The sequence below is a fragment of the Macaca mulatta genome, chromosome 6 (assembly GCF_049350105.2).
Source record: "Macaca mulatta isolate MMU2019108-1 chromosome 6, T2T-MMU8v2.0, whole genome shotgun sequence".
Classification (NCBI taxonomy): Eukaryota; Metazoa; Chordata; class Mammalia; order Primates; family Cercopithecidae; genus Macaca; species Macaca mulatta.
The window spans coordinates 10,192,420-10,215,157 of NC_133411.1; the positions used below are offsets into that span (position 1 = coordinate 10,192,420).

The 22,738-nt window shown below is 42.1% G+C and overlaps 1 protein-coding gene across 4 annotated transcripts in view; it reads right to left on the reverse strand.

Annotated features, from left to right (window-relative positions):
- SEMA5A (semaphorin 5A) overlaps window positions 1-22,738 on the reverse strand; it is a 504,279-nt gene that overhangs the window by 12,592 nt on the left and 468,949 nt on the right. For all 4 annotated transcript variants that reach the window (XM_078003818.1, XM_078003819.1, XM_078003817.1 and 1 more), the window contains 3 exon segments: window positions 14,966-15,191; window positions 9,813-10,031; window positions 1,091-1,261 (listed from right to left, as the gene is read on the reverse strand). In XM_078003818.1, the coding sequence (XP_077859944.1) occupies window positions 1,091-1,261; window positions 9,813-10,031; window positions 14,966-15,191 (616 nt within the window).

The following is a 22,738-nucleotide window of genomic DNA, read 5'->3' on the forward strand; positions in this document are numbered from 1 at the left end:
AATGACAGTGAGAATCTGGCTTCAAGGCCCTTTTCAATATACATAGAACCTTCTAGAAAGATGTGCAGGAGCAAGCTAAAAACAAAAGTGTGTGTTTCAATGTCAAAGTTAGACCAAGAAAAGAATAGCTCATTTTCATTCCAGGTGGTTCCTTCATGTCAGTAAACCAAGCTATTTCTGGTGTGGTGGTGGTGGTGGTGGAGTCCCTGGGCACCTACATCAGCCACAGGGAGCTTGGAGCCAGGAGCTCCCACACCCACGGGCCCATGTCTGGCTCCTGTGAGTTGCACTTCATAGCGGTGCTCCCTGCTCCCCACCCTGATTTTCAACAACAAAACCTCAGACTCCCGTTATTAGGCTACTGGCTTTAAGAATGCTTTGCTATCACCAGTTTCTGTGGTTTGCTGTGCTCCTCCTCTTACTGATTTGATGTCTTGCTTTTTCTTTCCTTTAATTGAACTGCCTCTAAATTACAGCCCATTGCCCATAGATGAAGCATCCCCCAAGAGTGCTTAGTGTCCTCCTGTCACATTTTAGAAGTCATTCCTGGAACACAGGTCTGGAGATCTTTGGAAGGCACGTGGCTGCACCCAGGCTGGTTTTGAGACAAAAAAGCTGCAGGCGATTTCCCGACTCAGACCTCCAGACTCGGAGCGGGGCGGTACAAATGCTCGTTCTTTCCCACATTTCCTTGGACTTTCTCTCTCCCTCCACACAGCAAGGTGTTGCCTGTGGGTCACTCGTGTTATTAGCAAAGTCAAGAATAAATTGGAATGCTGATGTTTCCTAATTAGGGAGATTGGGTGTTGTACCAAGCCACAGATTCAGAACTCGTGTTTGAAGCCTTTCGCCCTCTCCCATTGCTGGGCTACAGGCTTCGAACACAAGTTCTGAATCTGTGGCGCAGTGAGAACTGCCTTATTATAGATGCTATGTTTTAAAGTCACTTCAAGGGTAATAGCATGTTGTTAACTTGTCCACCCCCCTTTCAGTACTTACTGGGATGGGGTATTATCAACTTCACCATTTATCCATTAAGGAAAGAGGCCAATTTGTCCTAAAGCTGTGCAATAGGGGAGGTGCCGCTTACCTGGGCAGGGCTGCGTGTTGCAGAGCGCCTCTTCTGTGTGCAGCCCCAGGCAGATGTCCCCTCCATAGGCCGGGGCTGGATTGGAGCAAGAGCGGGTCCTCATATAGTGTCCACCGCCGCATGTTGCTGAACATTTCGTCCAGGGGGACCAGCAAGACCACACGCCATCCACTGTGAAGGAACACAACGTCACAGCCCTTCCGTAATCCAATCCCAACCAAGTGAAAGGAGTTACTAAATGGAAGCCAAGCGGATTCTGTTTAGTAAGGGAAACAAAATGCAATCTGCACTCCAGGAAGGCTTCCGTGCATCGGCGCACGTAGCAACGAGGCTTCTGACCCCTCGCAGGGCTGCATTTGGAGTCTTCCTCTTGGTGACAGATCTGGCTTTACAGATTCCTCCCTACACTTTTTCAGTTCCCTTTATTCATTCCTTCAGAAAATATTTCTAAATCTGTCGTATCTAAGTACAAGCATGACAGCAGAGCGCAAGGGGTGTCATACTAATTCCAGCCCCTGAGAACAACCGTGAACCACCTTGTACGGTTATGATGTAAAGCCCCAGCCAGTTCTCACCTTTGCCATCTAACTAGCCAGACAAGACCTAAAGCCAAGGTAAGTAGCTCAAGTCACAAGCTCCTTTACTAATTGGAGTATGGTTTACTCCTTGACAGTGGGATAGAGAAAAGCTAATGGGTCCCATGAGGAAGGCAACTGAAGAATGCTCGGTAAATTCAGGCACAAAGTGACCAAATTAAGTACATCCACACAGACTTGACACTATGTTTAAATCACTACAGAGAGGAACCTGAAAATCTGCAGCCATATGTCGGGTTAGCTATTCAGGGTGCAGTTTTACAATGTGAACATTAGGCCGAACTGGTTCCTTGACTAACCATTTCCATGACAGCTCATAATCCAGCACATGTCTCTGCTTGCTCAAGTTAGTCTCTTGAATTCTTTAGACTGGGCTCTTGGTACCTATAGACTGGCCTGCCAAATGCTGCGGTCAGGTGGCCCACCTGAATCTGGGAGACTTTAAGACCCAGTCCTTTATTAGCTGATCTTGCTCAAACCAAGACCTCACGTTGGCTTGGGCTTGTGACAATGTCAAATATGATTTTCTCTTTAGCTAACTCCTGACTGTACCTCTCTCTTGCTAGCCATACCTTCCCTATTATTGCTGAGTCCCGGGACAAAGCTACAGGATTTTGTCAAACAAGGTGTTAGATCCTAATCACGAGTTAAGCACCAATCATAAACACGGCCAACTCAATTAAAAAGCTGAGGAGGGACTCACTATTGCTATATGTAAAGAGTGTCATATTTTAAAGTTCTTTGTAGCCTACACAAAGAAACAGGAGCAACTGTGACAGAGGGTGCCAAAATCATTCAGGGCATAAGATTGTTTTAGCTAGAATAACTTAGATTGTATTTTAGTACGGCTGTCGTGATATATTACATCATTATGGTGTAACGTTTCTTTTTAGATATTGGCAAAAGTAAAAAGAAAGCATTTTTGAGAAACCAGAGCAAAAATATCATCTTTATGACAATATTCTAATTTGCAGAAAGTAAAAAGAAAACAAAAATATTTAAACCCAATTTAGAAATAAGTTTGCAATCTAACTGGAAATTGTGTGATTCAACAGTTTACACAAACTTGCAGAATTCAACAGTATTTTCCCTAAAAGGTATTCAGTATCTCAGACAGTTACAGGAACTGATCAAGTATTTGATACTGGCTGTAATATCAGCAATAAAAAAGGCAGGCATGTGTTTTCTTAGAACTTTTGAATTTTAAAAAACTCTCTCCCATATCTGTCCTCACTGAAGGAAGCACTTGCTGACAGTTTTTCCCTGTTTGCAACCTAAATTGGAGCTTGGCCTCCAGGGAGTACCCTTGCATACCCATGTGCCAAGGCAAAAATAAGTCCTTGTGACTTAGAGTAATGGCAAGTGTCTTAGATCTTGGCTGTCTAAATGCGTACAAGGCAGCTCAGGGCTCAGAAGGGTCTAATGTGTGCCCTAGATTGTGTCAGGACCTGATGTACAACTAACCATGTGTTCTGAAGATCTCTGTATGGCATGATGAACCTGCAGATGAGTGGCTGACAAGTATATGAAAAGATGCTCAGCATCATGAATCAACAGGGAAATGCAAATCAAAACCACAATGACCATCACCTCATACCTGCCAGAATGGCTATTATCCAAAAAACAAAAGATCAGTGATGGCAAGGATGTGGAGAAACTGCAGCCCTTATACACTGTTGGAGGGAACGTACAATGGTGCAGATGCCTTGGAAAACAATGTGGAGGGTCCTCAAAAAATTAAAAACAGAGGCCGGGTGTGATGACTCACGCCTGTAATCCCAACATTTTGGGAGGCCAAGACAGGTGGATCATCTGAGGCCAGGAGTTCGAGACCAGCCTGGCCAACATGGTGAAGCCCTGTCTCTACTAAAAATACAAAAATTAGCTGGGCATGGTGGTGCACGTCTGTCATCCTCACTCCTCAGGAGGCTGAGGTAGCAGAATCGCAGGAACCTGTGAGGCAGAGGTTGCAGTGAGCTGAGATGGCGCCAGTGTACTCCAGCCTGGGTGACAGAATGAGACACCATCACAAAATAAAATAAAAAATCGATAAAGAGAGAATTACTGTAAGATCTAGCAATCCCACTTCTGGGTATATAACCAAAAAACTGAAATTAGGATCTCTGAGAGACATCTGCATTCCCATGTTCACTGCAGCATTTCTCACAATAAGCAAGATTTCAAAACAACCTAAATGTCCATCAAGAGATGAATAGATAAAGCAAATGTGGGAGGTGCATACAATGAAATATTATTCAACCTTAAAAAATGAGATCCTGCCAGATGCAACACCATGGATGAACCTAGGGGAGGACATTATACTATGTGAAACAAGTCAGACACAGAAAGACAAATAATATGTCATTCCACTTAGATCAGGTATCTAAAATAGTCAAACTCATAGAAGCAGTGAGTAAAATGGTGGTTGCCAGGGACTAGGGGAAGAGGGAAATGGAGAACTGCTGTATAGCTGGCATAAACTTCCGGTTATTCAAAATGAGTCAGAGCTAGAGATCTACTATACGTCGTTGTATACCTATACTTAACAATACCATATTGTGCATTCAAAAACCTGTTAAGAGTGTAGGTAGATTTTATGTTGAGTGTTCTTACCACAGCAAAAACAAAAACAAAAACAGAGACTAAATGGGCTCATTTCAATGGTTCCATAATCATGCAACATCTAATGATCTCACACCAGGAAGCTGATGTACATAATATACCCTGTGATATTTCAAACAGTATTTATTCCTGTCCACATTTCTACTAACATGTATGCCAATGTGTATGTGATCTAGTCTAATAAATCCTCTTCCCACACACACACCGACTGTCCATCTGGTATCATGGTAAATTCTCCTGGCACAGGATTGTTAAACAGAGAGAATGGAGTTGTTGTTTGAATAATCGTTTAAGAGAGCATTTGGAACAGATCCAGTTGCTGAAATATTCCCACTTGGGAGTTCAAATTGCAAGATCACACTCTACCTCCACCAATTTCAACAGTCAAATAACTGGGGAAATGGATGTTTGTAGTACAGAGGGAACTCAAAGGAGGCCTGGAACCGCGTCCTCACTCTGTCCGGGAGTTGCTTAGTCTGCAATTGCCCTACGTCCCCAGACCAATCCTAATGCGGTGCTTGCTTTCTGTCCTCTCGATCCTGTCCTGAGGTTACAGGTTTCAACCTACATCATGGAGCCATGATGTAGGACACTGATTATTGTACTAACAGTTCATATTAGAAAGCATTTCTAAAATAGATATTACAGAATACAAATCTTAATGAAATAGTCTTCACCGTGAGAGAGCCTGTACAACCTGGTGGGGAAGTAGAAAGTTGCAGAGCCAAGAAAACAAAACAAATGTAAGCCACTGTGCAAGGCACAGCGTGTCAGGGGCCTGAGCGAGGCTGAGCCACTAAAATAGATTTTTTTTCCCCTGCTATGTGAACTCTACCGGACTAAAAAAAATAACATTAGTAATAATAATAATTAAAATAATAAACTCATTCAATTATTCCATCTCCATCCTCACAACTGCCCTGGGGGTTGTTCCAGAAATGAATGACTTGAGGCACAGAGAGGTTAGGTCCTAGGCAAGTGAGTGGGAAGCTGGGGCTGGAACACTGGCAGGCTGGGCACAGAACCTGACACACAAGTACAGGTTATGGCTTCCCATAATTCCTCCCATGTTGCTAAAAATCACATAGGAATCTCCTCATGGCTTGAATCAACACCTAATTTAGCTCAAGAAACACTGGTTCATGGGGAGATCAGACAAACAAACTCAGGCTCTCAGATCCATGGTGCTTTCAAGGAATCAAAGCAATTAATTATAGGAAATTATTTTTGATAAAATGAAATTTATACACGAACTGACTTGCTAGAAGAAGATAACATTCTTGTTGTAGAGATTCTAGCTAAATATTCCACCCACTACAGTAAGATGAAAAACAACGGCAGTAACCAATATACAACTGCCAGATATCTAAATAGAAAAGTAAAAACTAAATAACTAAGGTTTGCACAACAGGCTTCCTGTGTGTGATCAGAGATGTGAAGCCCTTCACTCACAGTCTCTCAGGACATGGGCAAATGTGGTATTGATTCTCCAGCATACTGAGGTCTGGACTACATAGGTTTGCACTGCAGGATGGCTATGCTCTCTGCTCCTAAGGATCTCTAAGAAGAAATTTCCTCCACCCACTGCCCCCTGCCTGGCTCCACTTCAAAGTATGGACTCAAGGACTCCAAGAATGAAAAGGAAGAGAGGGTTCTGAGCACACCAGAGATGCCTAAGAGATTTGTCTACAGGACACACAACTGCCAGAATTATTCTTTTGATTCAAAGAGTCTGTCTCTCCATTAGATTTAGTGTTTCCTCCCCCATAGAATTATTTTTGCAAAATACAAAACAGAACCATCTTAGTTAAGTCTGATGAAAAGAGTTTGTGTTTACTTCATTAGGTTTTATGGGGTCTAAGCCAAACTCTGAGGTTACTTTCCTCTTAGCTGAACATTACTTAGCAACAAAAAAACATCTGCTGTCTGTACCTTTGTAGGTCAAGGTCTGGAGTCTTTAAGGCTAAATCGAATATGCACTGAGGAAAAGGAGTAAAGGAGAAATAATTAGCTATTTCTCAATGCTGGGGTAAATTATACAGGTGAAGGTGAATAAAATGATCATTTCAGCGTGGGCTTGACTTAGAAACCTTATTATAGTTTATTATGCACATTAGTCTTAGAGGTAACATTTTTTCATTGATTAATTTAAAATGTATTTTTACATTCTCTGGTTTATTTTATTTCTATTTTGAGACAGAATCTCACTCTGTCACCCAGGCTGCAGTGCAGTGGCATGATCTCAGCTCACTGCAAACTCCACCTCCTGGGTTCAAGCAATTCTTCTGCCTCAGTCTCCTAAGTAGCTGGGATTACAGGTACATGCCACCATGCCAGGCTAATTTTTTCTTTTTAGTAGGAATAAGGTTTTACCATGTTGGCCAGGCTGGTCTCAAACTCCTGACCACAAGTGATCTACTCAACTCAACCTCCTAAAGTGCTGGGATTACAGGTGTGAGCCACCGTGCCTGGCTGATTTATTTTCATATTTAATTTTAATGAGAAAATATATTTTTAAATAAAATACACTGTCCATTTGTAATTATCCACTATGAACCCAACAGGGTTAAAAAGGAGTAAATTCGCAGTGGAGAGTATCCTAAATGAGACAGGAATTGGCCTCTAACTGGCTTCCTGGTGACTGTGCAGCTCAGCATTCACACCCCTAGCACTTCCAATCCTCCCTGCTGGGTTATGCCTTGTCATACGTTTAGGAATTTCCCAGGCAGGGGAAGCACCACTCAGCCCTGACTCACCCACTGCCTAGTGCAAAGTGACATGGGCCACTCTGAATGACTCCACAACACTCTGCAGAATCTTGGCTTTTTAAAAGAAAATGAGGACAGAGTTATTTCAACATATTAAAGTTATGTATACATGGTATTGGCTTGACCACTAAATAACTAAAACGAGAGCAACCAACAGATCATGTTAATAGAGTGTCTCTGAGATGAGTGGTGACCCTTTGTACTTGTGCACTAGGACAGCATCCAAGTGTCTGGAGGAATCTGCACATCCTATCCATGGCAACAAGGATAGGGTCTGGAGCCCAGGGAGACAAGGGTGGGTGGAGGGACCCTGACATTCCCATGACGTCTGCCCCTGTTCCAGTTTATAGCATGGACCTGAGTCTAGCGAGCTCGCCCACAGGATTCCTCTCAGCCCCCAGAGAAGGACTCCTTCCACTGGGGCTATGGGAAAGAGCAGTTCAGTGACCTTTCCCAGCCTCTCAGCATCAGCTTGGCTGGGAAAGCTGGGTGGGCAGAGGACGAGTCTCCTGAGGCTGGAGAAATTCAAGCAGAGACACCCTAGGAGGAGCCAGGCAGCTGATAAGAGCAGAAACATTATCGGGAGCCTCAGCTACAAATCTGGAAACTATATATTTTCAGTTTTATATACATGTTTATTCATCTATCCATTCATCCATCCACGTACCCAATCCAATGAATGGTCATTGAATATCTGCTACAAGCAAGTTTTTTGATGTAAGAACTCAGAAAGTTTTATCTACTAGAAATATGTTAATATTCTATGCCTTTAAAAATGTTGTATCCAGCTTCAGAATGAGCCTTCCTCCCAATTTCCCATCTCTGGTTGTCAATTTCACCAGCTCCTTTCTGTCCCTCAAGACCCAACTTAAGGGCAGCCTGTTTGCTGTAGCTGCCATGATTTCTCCTTGGCGAAATCCACCAAGGGGCTGGCTCCTTGGTGGATACAGCCACTGCACCTGGTTGTCATAAACTCAGTAGCCAGCCACCATACTGGGTTGACACTGCTCCCAGGATGCATCCTCCCTAAACTCTTAAGTTTCTTTCTGACCTGGATCATAGCACTGCATCTGTGTATACCCTGTAAACAGTGCACAGTCGGTTACTCAAAAATGTTTCCCGAGAAATGACATGAATGAAGAAAGATCAGTTAATCAACTCTTTGTCTCCTCATTATTAACAAACAATCCCTGATGGGTATTTCTAGTATATGCCAGGCCCCTACTGGGAGCTGAGGTCACTGCCATGAGTGAGACCATGCCAGGAGTCCCTGTCCTCATGGAGCTTCACACAAAAGTCAAGGCAGCCTCCCCAGTCACAGATCGGCCCTCGGGATGGCCATAATGTGTGGGCCAAAGACTTTCCGTGGGTTCTGTACAGGACAGCAGGAAGTGGGAAGCTCTGGTGGAAGTGTTTCAGGTGCTAGGGACCCTGAGCTGTGGCAGGAGGAAGGCAGAAACAGGGGCTTGAATATTATAGGGAAAGACGGAGGAGCGTTTTGGGCATTGTCAGAGCAAAAGCCCTGGGTGGGGGCTCTTTCGGCTCATTTTCATGACTCTGTGCTTGCTTGGGAATTCAGTGGAAGGAAAAGCCAGGCCTCAGGAAGAAGACCAAGACAAACAGCTCCGCTAGGCCCACAGGAGAGAACAGTTTGCATCTTTGGAGGACTTAATTAATGAGGTAGAACCTTTGTGACAGAAGACATGGGGACCAAGAACTGACTTGGCAGGCCCAGGGTCCAGGGGTTACACCTTTGATACCCGTGACCCTGGATGACCATGTGATGGTACATGGAGGCCATATGGGGGAGGGCTGGGTCCATCAGTGGCCTGGGAAGGGATCAGCCTCCAGAAGGAGCTGATGGTCGCTCCAAAGACCCTGGATATTTCAGACCACATTAGAAAGGCCGGCTTTTCCATCAGACACAACAACTAGAGTCCATATCCTTTGAGTAGCTCATGGGAAAGTTTTAATTCCTTTTACAATCAGAGGAAAAAAACATGAACACAATCTAGCCTAGATGGTATTTGTCTTTCCCCAATGCATTAGGGAGTGGGGAACCCCTGCAGACAAATGTGCCCAGGGCCCAGGGACGGCCCACTGTGACCCGGCCTATCAGATCTTTCGATACAGACAACTAAAGCCGCATGCCTGTCTGAAAGGAGGGCTGAGAGAAGGGCCTTAATATTGCTTGGAATGATTTAGGATTTGGTTTCAGGTCTGCTGGAGAGAAGAGGTTTCTTTTTCTTTCCTTTTCCCACTCTGGGCTAATCCAGCAGGTGATGACATCACACAAGACATTTTTTTATTTGTTTGTTTGTTGATTTACTTTTGAGACAGGGTCTCGCTCTGTTACCCAGGGTGGAGTGCAGTGGCCTGATCATGGCTCACTGCAGTCTTGATCTCCTGGACTCCAGAAATCCTCCCAACTCAGCCTCCAGAATAACTGGGACTACAGGCGTGCACTGTCATACTTGGCTAATTTTTGTATTTTTCATAGGGATGGGGTCTGGCTGTATTGCCCAGGCTTGAGCTGTTAGGCTCAAGTGATTCCCCCTCTTTGGCCTCACAAAGTGCTCGGATTACCAGCATGAGCAACCACGTGTAGCCAAGACATTTATTAAGAACACAGATCTCAAACATAAAGCCAGGATGCTGTGTGAGGCCTGGTAAATAAGAAGATTCACCAAGACCCTTGAGTTTTCAGATGTTTTGTTGATTACACAATCCACTTACCTGGGCAGGGCAAAATGTTGCATTCCTGATATTCTAGAGATGGGCCGAGGCAAGGCATTCCCCCATACTTGGGTTCGGGGTTGTTGCAAACACGCTTCCGGTTCCGAATGCCCCTGCTGCAGTCACGGCTGCACTGTGACCACGACGTCCAGGCTGACCAAGCCCCGTTGACCGTGTGGGCAGAGTATCTGCCAGCACGCAGGAAATCCCCAGAAAGCCCTGCCAAGGAAACAGGTGAAGTGTGATTCCGTTACAAGTTTCAGAGGAACCACAGTCCATGCTGACTTTCACTCTGTAGCGGCTGTCTGCCTTATGTCTAGAACTACCCTCTCACATTCCGTTGAGCTCTTTTTACACTTCAGCAGCCAAAAATCAGACAGCCTCTTGTATCTCAAGCTTCTTTTCTGCAGTTACTATGAAATAAGGCTGAAATCAAGAACTCCATTTGTGAATGTGGTGAAGCCTTTACACCGTAAATAATAGATTCTATATAGGTAGTTCATTTACTTTTTGAAGAAACTTCTTACAAAGAAAATACAACTTTCTCACTTCCCTTGGGAATTCTACAACAAACTGCCCTCAGACACAATGGGTAGAGCCTGCCCTGAAGGACCTCCATCTGGAGGAAGGGAAACATAATTCAGACATTTTCTAAACCTATTCTTTCAGCTGTTAACCTTTCAAAGGTGAATTAATGCTGGTGAAAGGGGCCAAGTCAATTGCTCCTGGATCACAGGCCAGAGAAACTCCTGTCTGCTCCGTAGAATTCATGCCCTAGAACTGAACACCGCACTGAGTGACTGCCAAATGTTTCTATGAAGTTTAGAGCACACCGCCTAACAAAAGGTGTTTCCCAAGGAGCCAAGAAAGGCAGCAGCAGCAGCAGGTGGGCTGTGGGGTGAGTGGAGAGTTGCTGTGGCAGGAATCACAGCCAACAGGCTTTGAGGACATATTGTGGGTGATGGGTACAGTGAACACTTTCACTTGTCAAGTCATATAATTAGCTATGGTCAAAATTCATGTGTGTTTTTATGAAAATGTCTTCCCACTCACAATACTAAAAAATATTCAATAATCTTCTCAAATGTAGGCAATGTGACACCAGCTTTAACAAATAACTCTAAAAGTAGGCAGTGAAGTTCCGGGTAAGTGTGCTCAGAAGACAAGAGTGCCAACAACTCTCGGTGTTGTTAAGCAACTCTGTTGTTTACTTTAAAAATCTGTTTCTGAAAGGATGGCAGGATACTCTTCAGAGAAATTGAATTAGAAGTGTCTTTCTGTGATAAACTAGTATTCTGTGGTGAATCAATAAAGAAAAACTATACACAAATCCAACCTAATTTTATGTGGTCAGAGGAAAATGAGTCCCATTTTGTGTTTTCAAGATACCAATACCAAAATGTGAGACCATAATGAGAACTCAAAGCCATTAAGACACAGGAGGATTAAACTCTGTGCACACGTATGTTTATAGTGGCACTATTCACAATACCAAAGACTTGACACCAACCCAAATATCCATCAGTGATAGACAGGATAGAGAAAATGTGGCACATATACACCATGAAATACTATGCAGTCATAAAAAAGGATGAGTTCAGCTGGGCGTGGTGGCTCATGCCCATAATCCCAGCACTTTGGGAGGCCAAGGCAGGTGGATCACAAGATCAGGAGATTGAGACCACGGTGAAACCCTGTCTCTACTGAAAATACAAAAAATTAGCCGGGCACGGTGGTGGGCGCTTATAGTCCCAGCTACTCGGGAGGCTGAGGCAGGCGAATGGCGTGAACCCGGGAGGTAGAGCTTGCAGTGAGCTGAGATCGTGCCACTGCACTCCAGCCTTGCTGACAGAGTGAGACTCCATCTCAAAAAAAAAAAAAAAAAAAAAAAAAAGGATGACTTCATGTCCTTTGCAGGGACATGGTTAATCTGGAAACCATTATTCTCAGCAAACTAACAAAGGAACAGAAAACCAAACACCGCATGCTCTCACTCATAAGTGGAAATTGAACAATGAGAACACATGGACACATGGAGGGGAACATCACACACCAGGGCCTGTTGAGGGGTGGGTAGCTAGGGGAGGGATAGCATTAGGAGAAATACCTAATATAGATGATGGGTTGATGGGTGCAGCAAACCACCATGGCACGTGTATACCTATGTAACAAACCTGCACGCTCTGCACATGTATCCCAGAACTTAAAGTATAATAAACAAAATGTATTGAAGTCAGATACAAAATAATATATTAACATTAATTGTATATTTTACATAAATCTAGCCATATATTTAAGTAACCCAATGTTGAACTTTTTTTAAAGGGAGTAGTAAAAATCAGCTTAATTTCTCAAACTTCAAGTGTTTAACACTTATCAAAAGTACTTTTAAATTCCAAGTTTTCATATGTTAAATTTCAAACCTCACATTAAAATAAAACTGTTGTTTAAATGGAAAAAAAGACAAGTCCATGATCTACTTTTGAAGGAAATATAGACTATCTTTTATAAATGTGTATTCAAATTTTCCTTAGTTAATATTATGAACATTTAAAACAAATATTAGCTCTGGTTGTATATGTATCCGAAAATGGGAGGAATAAAATGTGTAAGTTCAGAAAAGAGACTGAAGATGCACAGAGAAACACCATCATTCATTTTCTACTTTTTCTTTGATATCATAAGAAATACAGTTCACAGCCCGTTTTGAAATAAGAGAATAAGTGACAAATTAGAGATAGTGTTGCCAGATTGAGCAAATAAAATACAGGAAACTCAGTTAAATGTGACTTTCAAAAAAATAAATAACATTTTATGATAAGTATTTCCCAAATATTAGATGGGACACATCTATATACTTAAATAATTGGGCTGGGTGCACTGTCTAACACCTGTAATCCCAGCACTTTGGGAGACCAAGGCAGGCAGATCACTTGAGCCTAGGAGTTCAAGACTAGCCTGGGCAACTTGGAGAAAATCCATCTCTACAAAAAATAAAAAATTAGCTGGGTATGGTGATGCACACCTATAGTTCCAGTTACTCAGGAGGCTGAGATAGGAGGATTGATTGAACCCTGAGATTGAACCATGATTACACCACTGTACTCCAGCCTGGGCAACAGAGGGAGACCCTGTCTCAACAAACAAACAAATAAAAACCAAAAAATTGCATGGGTCTTAGTCATTTAAAAAGTTATGTGGGATATACTTATCCTGAAAAAGATTCATGGGATATACTTATACTAGAAAAAACTTCTGAAAGATAGCTGCAACCTGCATTTAAATTTTGTGCTTTATCTCACCACCCTAGGTGGAGTTCACAAGATCATCATTTATAAAATGTACATCTTTAAGTCCTCAGTTATCCTTCTCTTGGTATTTCATCATATACCTTCTCTTCTAAATACAGCAAGAGTTTACAAAATTAAAAAGAATGACTATTATTTTGTTACTCATTTTTTCAGCTGGGTGGTATTTGTTCAAGTTATATGTTTATTCACATCAAACACTGTATGAAAGCAGACTCTTTTTATTCGCTTCAAGAAACAAGGAGCTTGTGTAATCACTGAACTACAGTGAGCAGTGGTGTGAGGAGAAGAGAGAGTTAATGTCAGTGAGAACAATAGGATGAGGAAGCAGGCTTGTAAAGCAAGTGGCTCCTGCTGCACCTGCTGGGCCTCCAGGCATCCAGGCTGTTCACTGGCTCCCAGGAGAAGTCATGGTGATCTGTGACAAGAGAGCAGCTGGTGGCCGTCACGCAGAGTCACGCTGTCTCAGAGCCTTCCTTGTAGCAACACCAAGTAGATCCACCAAACCTCCATGAATTTATCCCACAATAAATTCTGTCCAATATGGCAACACATCAGCTTGGTGGCACTTGTCTAGGCTATTCACTCTGGGTATAAGACCCCTTCTCTATAAATGGTGCCTGTCCTTTCATGTTGGGAGAATAAGGTAGAATCACCAGTGCAAAGATGCTAAGGCATATCTAAAAATGGCCTCAAGATATAACAATCACTGTTCTCATCAAACTGTGTATCAAGGACCCATCTATGAGTATCTATTTCCTTTTCTCTTGGTATCTTTTCTTTTGGAAGAGATTTTGCCCAATTAGAGGAGACTGAAAAACAGAAATGAAGAACAAAGCAAAGCATCAAGCTCTTAAGGGCCACCAGGCTCAATTCCTTTTTCTGCAGTTGAGACAGCTGAGCTCTAGGGAGAGAAAGTGAATTGCCCCAGGTAAAAGGACCACTTGGTGTCAGGGCCAGGCAGAGGCCAGATCTGGTTTCTGCCTCAGGACTTTCTCCATGCTATTAGTATGGCATTCAAGGGATTTACTCAAGTATGAGGAGCAAAGTGATTTCAAAGACTAGTCTAGTATCCTCACACACTGTGCTTTTTAAAAACAGAAAAGTCCTTTTATAGGTACAAAGAGAAATGCACTTCCATTGCCCTTGTGAAGTTTCGGGATAAATAAAGAAAACTTTCTTTCAGCTTACATTTTAGTGCCAGAAGATGTATGAAAGATCACTGATGCTTCCCCAGTACATTTTCTGATACTAAATAAATCTCACACAAATGATTCTGGGTCTATAATAAATATAATGTTACTGGGGGTCTGATTTCATAGTATCACTTCAATATCTAACTCCTTACAGTAAGGCTCTTTTCTTTCAATTTGTCCTACAGTCAGTTGTGCTGTACAGGGATCATTGTTTTCAAGGCTGCTAAGCCATAAATAACCAAAAAGAGGCCGGGCGCGGTGGCTCACACTTATAATCCCAGCGCTTTGGGAGGCTGAGGCGGGCGGATCATGAGGTCAGGAGATTGAGACCATCCTGGCTAACACGGTGAAACCCCATCTCTACTAAAAATACAAAAAAAAAAAAAAAAAAAAAATTAGCCGTGCGTGGTAGGGGGTGCCTGTAGTCCCAGCTATTTGGGAGGCTGAGGCAGGAGAATGGCGTGAACCCGGGAGGCGGAGCTTGCAGTGAGCCGAGATCACACCACTGCACTCCAGCCTGGGCGACAGAGCCAGACTCCATCTCAAAAAAAAAAAAAAAAAAAAAGTCCTACTGCTGTTTATGACCTTAGAGATAAGATCAAAGGCCCTTCCATGGAAGTGGGTCAGTCCCCACGGAATCACTGCTCACCGTCTGTGGAGCAGCCACTGGTGCCGTCGCTAGAACAGTACCGCATTTCGATTCTCTGTCTTCCCACTTCCAGCAAATTCGGATCGGGCAGGCGGGCTTTGCACGTGTATCGGAATCGCTGCTCGTAGTGGCCGCCGTTGTCAGAGATGTTGACAGGCGTCCAGGGTGTCCAGGGTGTGGTCTTCTTCAGCTCAGGACACGGGTTGGTGTTGCAAGGCTGGTACTCCTGGGGAGAACGTGCAGGCGAGCATTACCATACAGGGTGAACAGAGCAACCTCACCAAAGGCTCCTTTCCTTTAGGGAAAGATAGGCGTCTCTAAAACACCAGCTCCTAAGACACAGCTACTCTACCAAACTAAAAACACATTTGTGTTAAATGAGGCATTCAAAAGAATGCTCAGTGTTCAAGACATCTCCAAAAGGAATCCGCAGTCTCTCCTGTGTAAACAGTGGGAATGAGACAACAAACTTAATTGCTTGTGGGAAAAAACCCCAGCGATCCCATAAAAATCATCTTCCTTTCACTTAATGACTAGCTGAAAGTACCCATTATTCTGATGTTAAGTTTAGCATTTTCTTGAAAAGATTGATCTGTAAACCTCGTAATATGCAGTTTGAGATTAACGGATGTCTTAAGACCTGGGATCACAGATGTGAGGTGTTCGAGTGGTAGGGGAGCCACAAGATAAAATGATGCAAGAGACTTTTTTACGTATAAGAAGGTTTCCCATCATCTCACGGCTGACACCTTCAAAGCCCTTCTCAGCATCTCCTCAGAGTACACTGAAATGTAAGTTCTGTTCCCTCCCTCCCAGGTACCTCCCTTGGAACCACAGGTAGGAAGGTCCTGGGTAGATGAGCACACAGTGGCTTTGGAGGTCTGGCAGGTGGAGATGATGAAAATCTGCCTGGAGCACCTACTGATTTATTTGACAAGCGTTCTACATACAATTGCTGCAAACACAGAGCCCAGTAGGAGGGATACAGGAGTCGACCTTGGATGCCGTGTGACATAATTTCTCCATTTTACAGCAACGGGTTTCACTGGAGGGGAAACCTTACACGTAATACACCTAGTGATGGCCACAGGAGTAAAGATTTTTAACAATATTTTATTAATAAAATAAGAATTAAATCACTCATTAAGCTTTATCATAAAATAAGAAAATCGCTCTATCATTTCTCCACCTCTTTCAGTTGCATATTTTGATACTTATCACCATACACCTAAACTTGACTTTGGGTTCTTTTGGTAAAACCTTTGAATCTACAAATTCCTTCGGTTTTAGAATTATTATTATTATTATTATTATTATTATTATTATTATTTGAGACAGAGTCTCGCTCTGTCGCCCAGGCTGGAGCACAGTGGCACGATCTTGGCTCACTGCAAGCTGCGCCTCCCCAGTTCACGCCATTCTCCTGCCTCAGCCTCCCGAGTAGCTGGGACTACAGGCGCTCGCCACCTCGCCCAGCTAATTTATTGTAGTTTTAGTAGAGATGGGGTTTCACCGTGTTAGCCAGGATGGTCTCAATCTCCTGACCTCGTGATCTGCCCGCCTTGGCCTCCCAAGGTGCAGGGATTACAGGTGTGAGCAGAAATATTCTTGATTACTTCATTTCATGCTCCCCCTCCCTTTTCTTGCTGCATCTCTTATCTTTTGGATGTAAACTCATTTATCCATTTTTACATTTCTCATCTTTTATCTCATAGTTTCCATATCTTCATCTTTTGCTCTAGTTTCTGGAAGATTTCCTCAACCTTATCTTCCAAAATGATGATTGAAATATTCATCTTATCTACTACATTTTAAATTTCCAAAAGCCTTTTCGTGTCTATTTTTTGGTTCTTGATTATTCCCTTTTATTGTATCCTGTTCTTATTTTTTTGGTCACACTACTTTCTCCAATTCGAGTACATTGATGATTTGAATACACTGAGTACACTGATGAATTATTTCAAGGTTGTAGTCTCTCTCTATAGCTTCTGTATCTTCTAGTTGCTGAATTCCCTTTGCTTTTTTGGATCGCTATCTTTCTTGTTAGATTGTTTCTTCTGTGATCTGAACATTCTTTGTTTTCTGCTTTGAATTAGAGTGGAGGGCTAAAAAGTTTAACTGGAAGGTCTAAGGACAGAGAAGTCTATAGACCTGGTCAGATCTGGTTAAGCATCTTTAACCAGAATTTAAGAATCTTTGTCAGAATCTTAAACCTTTCCTGCTGGACTCTTCAGAGACCCCTGAGAAGACTGCTCCAGTGTCTTGCCTGTCTGGATGCTGGAGACTGAGCCATGGAGGATCTGGGAGCCAAGTGCAGGAACAGGGCTGAATTCTCAGTGTCCAGTAGACAGTCATTTATCTTACTCTGCGTTTCTCGGTTCTGAAGCACCCAGTTAACTGAGCTCAGTGCTCAGAGGTCCAGAGACGCTCTGTTTTCCTCTCCAGAAAATAAGCTTCCTAGCATCTGCCAGACAGAGCAGGTCTAGTCCCCTTGGTGGAGTAGGAGAGAGATATGGAGGTCTGACAACTTCTTAAATAGAAGTCAGCCAATGTTACTTTGCCACTAACAAAGAAAATGGGGCTGCTGATTCCTGAGCTCTCTGAGGGGTCTCTGGTGTGCATTGAGATGATTCTTTTCATGTATGTGCTGGAGGTCCCCAAGATCCCTCCAGTTTCTATGATTAGATAGCAGGATCCATAGGACTCTGTATGCAGCAGTGTTCTCAGCTATAACTTATTACAGTAAGAGAATACAAAGCAAAATCGGGAAAGAGGAAATGCACATGGGGTAGAAGTCTAGACAAAGCCAGGTGGCACAACCAAGAGACCTCTCTCAGCGGAGTCACAAAGGATGTACTCAGGTCCCCCAGCAGCTAGTTCTGATGATGTACAGGGAAGATGGTCTACTGGGGAAGCTCACTGGAGACCTGGTACTCAGGGTTTTCACTGGGGTCTGGTTGCAGAAGCATCCTTGCTTTGCATTTACCAAAAGTCCAGATTCCCCCAAGGAAGCTTTCAGTATACACCACATTGTTTGTACAGACAATTTAAGCACAGAGAGCCACTCTTGCCATCTGGGAATGGTAGAAACCTTCCTGAAATCCAGATTCCCAGATGCCAGTCAATAGCTAGCCTTGCAAGCAGGCCATTCTAAGAATCACAGGACTGGGCAGCATTGTCTTCCACACAGTTCTCCTCTGCTAGACTTGAATTCATGCTTCTTCAATGTATTTCCAGATTCTACTTTTTAAAATCAACATGGTTCTTTCTCTTTTATTCTGACTTTGTGCATTTATGCCTTGAAAAATCAACCCCTCTAATACTGTATTAGTATGTTTCCAGTAGGATAGAAAGCAACTTGTGTCTCCACGCCACCAACTTTACCTGGGAACCTAATACGATCTTTATTTTGTACTGTTTTAAATACTCTATCTTTTTTTACTTACAATGCATTTATTTTTTATTTTATTTATGGCAGATAACACTCAGGATTTTTGTGACATCATAGGCTTTTAACAGAAAATATGTAAAGCGATCATTGCTGTTTCTTTGATTTAATACTCTCCAGGCATTCCTCCCAGCCTACGCCATCTCTACATCAACAAATACTAGAAAGATAGATGACTTCATTTTCTTGTGTTTATAGCATCTTTTATTATGGCATCTTTTGAATGCTGCCTCTTAAATGAATAAGCCCCAATGAATGCCATAAACCCAATCATGTAAAAAGCCAGGCACAACACGTGTGTGATCTCTTTCACTTGGAATGAAAACCACATGACAGGAAAGCAATAAACCCTTGTCTTGGACCCTCTGTGCCTCTGGTATGGGGATGCTCTCACCTCTGGATTGAAAAGGCCACATGCCACTGCCCTTCCCTCCCTCACTCTGAGCCAGCCTGGCCAGGTAAGCATCCCAGAGCTCCTTGCTGAAATGGGCTCAAAACACATGCAGCTTGGCCATGCGCGGTGGCTCACGTCTGTAATCCCAGCACTTTGGGAAGCCAAAGTGGGTGGATCACCTGAGGTCAGGAGTTCGAGACCAGCCTGGCCAACATGGTGAAACTCCATCTCTACTAAAAACACAAAAATTAGCTGGGCATGGTGGCGGGTGCCTGTAGTCCCAGCTACTCGGGAGGCTGTGGCAGGAGAATTGCTCGAACCTGGGAGGCGGAGCTTGCAGTGAGCCGACATTGTGCCACTGCACTCCAGCCTGGGCAACAGAGCAAGACTCCATCTCAAACAAACACACAAACATCATGTGCCATTTACGGACCCTCTGTGTGAAGAGTGCTGGTCTTGAGTCTTCACAAATGCAGCATTACCTATAAATTAGTAAAATCTTACATCTTCATAAACAGATTTAAAGGATTCCATAAACAGATTTAAATCAATAATTCTTAGATTTCCCACACTGCAAGCTTCGTTCTTTCTATGGAGATGAAGTTTAATTTTTGAAATGAATGAGGCACAAATGTGTTTGGAAGCTGGCTCAAGTGTCTGCATTGGCATCTGTGTGTTGGTCCCAGAGGTGGGCACAGCTCACAGCTAAGAAAGATCAGTTTAGTCTCTTTAGATCTAAGCCTCCAACAACAGTCTGTTCATATGTTCTTATTTTCTCATGGTTCAAAGCTTAACGTGAGACTCAGAATTTCTCCTTTCAAGTGCTTTTTGAGATTTAATTATGATACATTCGCTTGAAGTATCAAATTATGAAATGGTGAGAAATAGTATGGCCAATTTGTTTTATCTTAATGAGCAAAATCATGAAGTGATTTAATTCTATTGTGATCACTTATATGGCTTAACTGAATATGTATGTTACAATTTACTAGAAAACCGCTGCTGCAACTATCCAAATGTAGATGGAACTTTAACAACACTGCACTTAATACTAAAGAGATAACTGATTTTAAAAAGGATTTCAGGAAGCTAACTATTATGATTTGGCATATAAGGTTATTAATATTCTGGTGGAAAACATGAGATAAGAATGTTTACTAAAGCAATTGTAAATAATTCCTCCAAATATATTCCCCATGTATTACGTATTCCAGTCAACAGTGATGAAAGCACTCATTTAAACATTTAATCCTGCAACGTGGGAGCCACTCTGCTGGTTCTCCCTTATTTCTATGCCAAGTTCTACAGTCATGGCTTCCTGTGTTCCCTCTGTCCTCTCCATCCTAATGGCCTCCTCTACTTCAGGCCCCCATCACCATAGACCTGATTTACAGAATGCAAGTTTGTAGTTCCCTAAAGCTTAAGTGCCTATTTATAATTCTGCATCCACTAATAGACTGCAAATTTGTCAAAAGCAAGAACTTTGTCATGTTTATTTTATATTAGCAATCTTGAACATAGTAACACTTTTTCGTAAGTGGATAAATCATATTGATTAAGTAACAGATAAGCCTATTGAGATGAAATTTGCATACATTTGGGGAACAGATTTAGATAGTTAAGTGGAACCTCCTGTTTTGCTGTTTATTTTTCCTTTGAGAAAATTAACATATCTTGTATTTCATACACTGAAAGTAACGTAGAGAGATGGAGACAATCCAAGCAGAATTTTGATACCACATGCTCAGAGTGAAGCACAAAAATTACCCTTAAAGTCATCTCATCTATAGCTGAATATGTAAACTAAATTTATTCTCATATGGAATACTTATGGTTTCCATATGCATTTATCAAGTTCTCTTTCAGTAACTAAGCTTGGCCTGCTGAGACTGAAAGCAATTCACATAAGATAAATAACAAAGTAATTGAATTGTGCTTGCAAAGAGCCACAATATGCAAGCATCTACATGGAAGTAGAACCATGCTCCCAGGAGCCGGTGGCAAACAGAACAAAGACTGACCGGAAGTTCTGGAAATTAGTTTAGTTGTACCCAGTAAGGAAGGTGTATAAAGGAAGGTGGTGGATTCAAAATTATATGGTCACAGAGTATCTTCTGCTTCCCACCAATATGGAGTAACAGAAACTGGATCAACCCTTTTACCCAAATAACACAAATTTATATTAAATAATGGTTCTTAAGGTACTGGACTTCAGGCAATAAAGGTCAGTGATCACTGAGTAATAGGAGACATATTAGGGGAGACCCACAATTGCCACAGCCTACAGGCTTGAGAAGGTTCCCGGGCCACGGCATGGGGAGCAGAAACCTAGGCACAGGCTAGAGACTGAGGAGACAGGTTTGAGAACTGGAGAATGCCAAAGTGGCTGAAATTATTGGAAAGGAGAAAGTTGCACAAAGTGATCACGTCAGTGATGTGCAAAAATCACCCATCAAGATTTCAACTGAGTACAAATCAGGTAACAGGGGTTTTGGCTTAAAAAATCAGCGTGTTCATGTGAAGAAACTACACAGGAGCAGGGAAAGATCCGCCTGAAGTGATCAGTGGGAACAGTGTGTGTTACCCACACAACACCAGGAACAGTTCTCGCTTCAAAGAGCAAAAGTAAGAGACCTCATATCATTGGTTGGATACCAAAAGGGGCCTTGCTTCCGCAGTGGGGAAAAATTACTGCAGACTAAGCGTGGCTTTGATCCCAAGTAACTAGGACTAAACGCAAGCACCAAAACCATCAAACTGGTTTTACATAATTTAATTATGTCCCCAAAGAGAACCCTAGCATATTTTTAGGACAACAGACGTGTCTACCAGTTTAAATTCACAATGTCTTGCATCCAATCTAAAATTACCACGTATGGAAAGAGGCCAAAAACACAACCTGTAATGAAGAGAAAAATCAGTCAATTGAAACTGATGCAGATATGACACAGATGACAGAATGTGTAGTCAACAGCATCAAAACAGTAATTATAACTGCATCCCATATGTTCAAGGAAGACATCAAAGATATAAGAAAGAAATAACTTGCAACATACCAGCTGTAACATACAAAACATTTGCAGATAATTGCAAATGAGACAGTATCTCCAAAGTCATTCTATGAAGCCAACTTTGATATCAAAACCAGACAAAGACAGAAGGAAAGAAAACTACAGGGGAGTATCCCTTATGAATGTAGATGTTAACATTCTTAAAAAGACTTTAATACATCAAACCAAAAAATATACCAAAAGGTTAATACCTCATGGTCAAATGGCTAGTATGTCATCAATGAAAGACTGGGTCATCATCTGAAATTCAATTAATGTAATTCATCATATGAACTGTGTAGAAGTAAACTTGTATAATAATCTCAATAGATGCAAAAATTGTTGGATAAAAATCAGAATTAATTCCTTATTACAACTCTCAATCAACTTGGAACACAAATGAATTTCCTAAAGTTCATGAAGGACAGCTATTAAAAACCTACAGACTGCATCACACTTAATGGTTAAAGCCCGTGTGCTTTCCTCCTAAGATGAGAAACAAGGCAAGGATGTCTGGCCTTATCACTTCTATTCAAGATTAAACTGGAAGTTCTAGCCAGTATAATCAGGAAAGAAAAAGAAACAAAAGTCATTCATATTAAAAGTAAGAAGTAATTATATTTTTACTCACGAACAATATGATTGTCTATGTAGAAAATGTTATGGAGTCTACAAAAAAAAAAGCTACTAGAAGTAATAAGTTAATTTATTAAGGCTGCAGAACACAAGATCAATGTAAATATAAAATATTATTTCATTCCTATGCACCAGCAACAAGCTACCAGAAATTAAAATTTTAAAAGAACACTACTTACAGTAGCATCAAAACATAACATACTTAAGATTAAATCTCAAATAAATAGGTGCATGACTTTTATAAT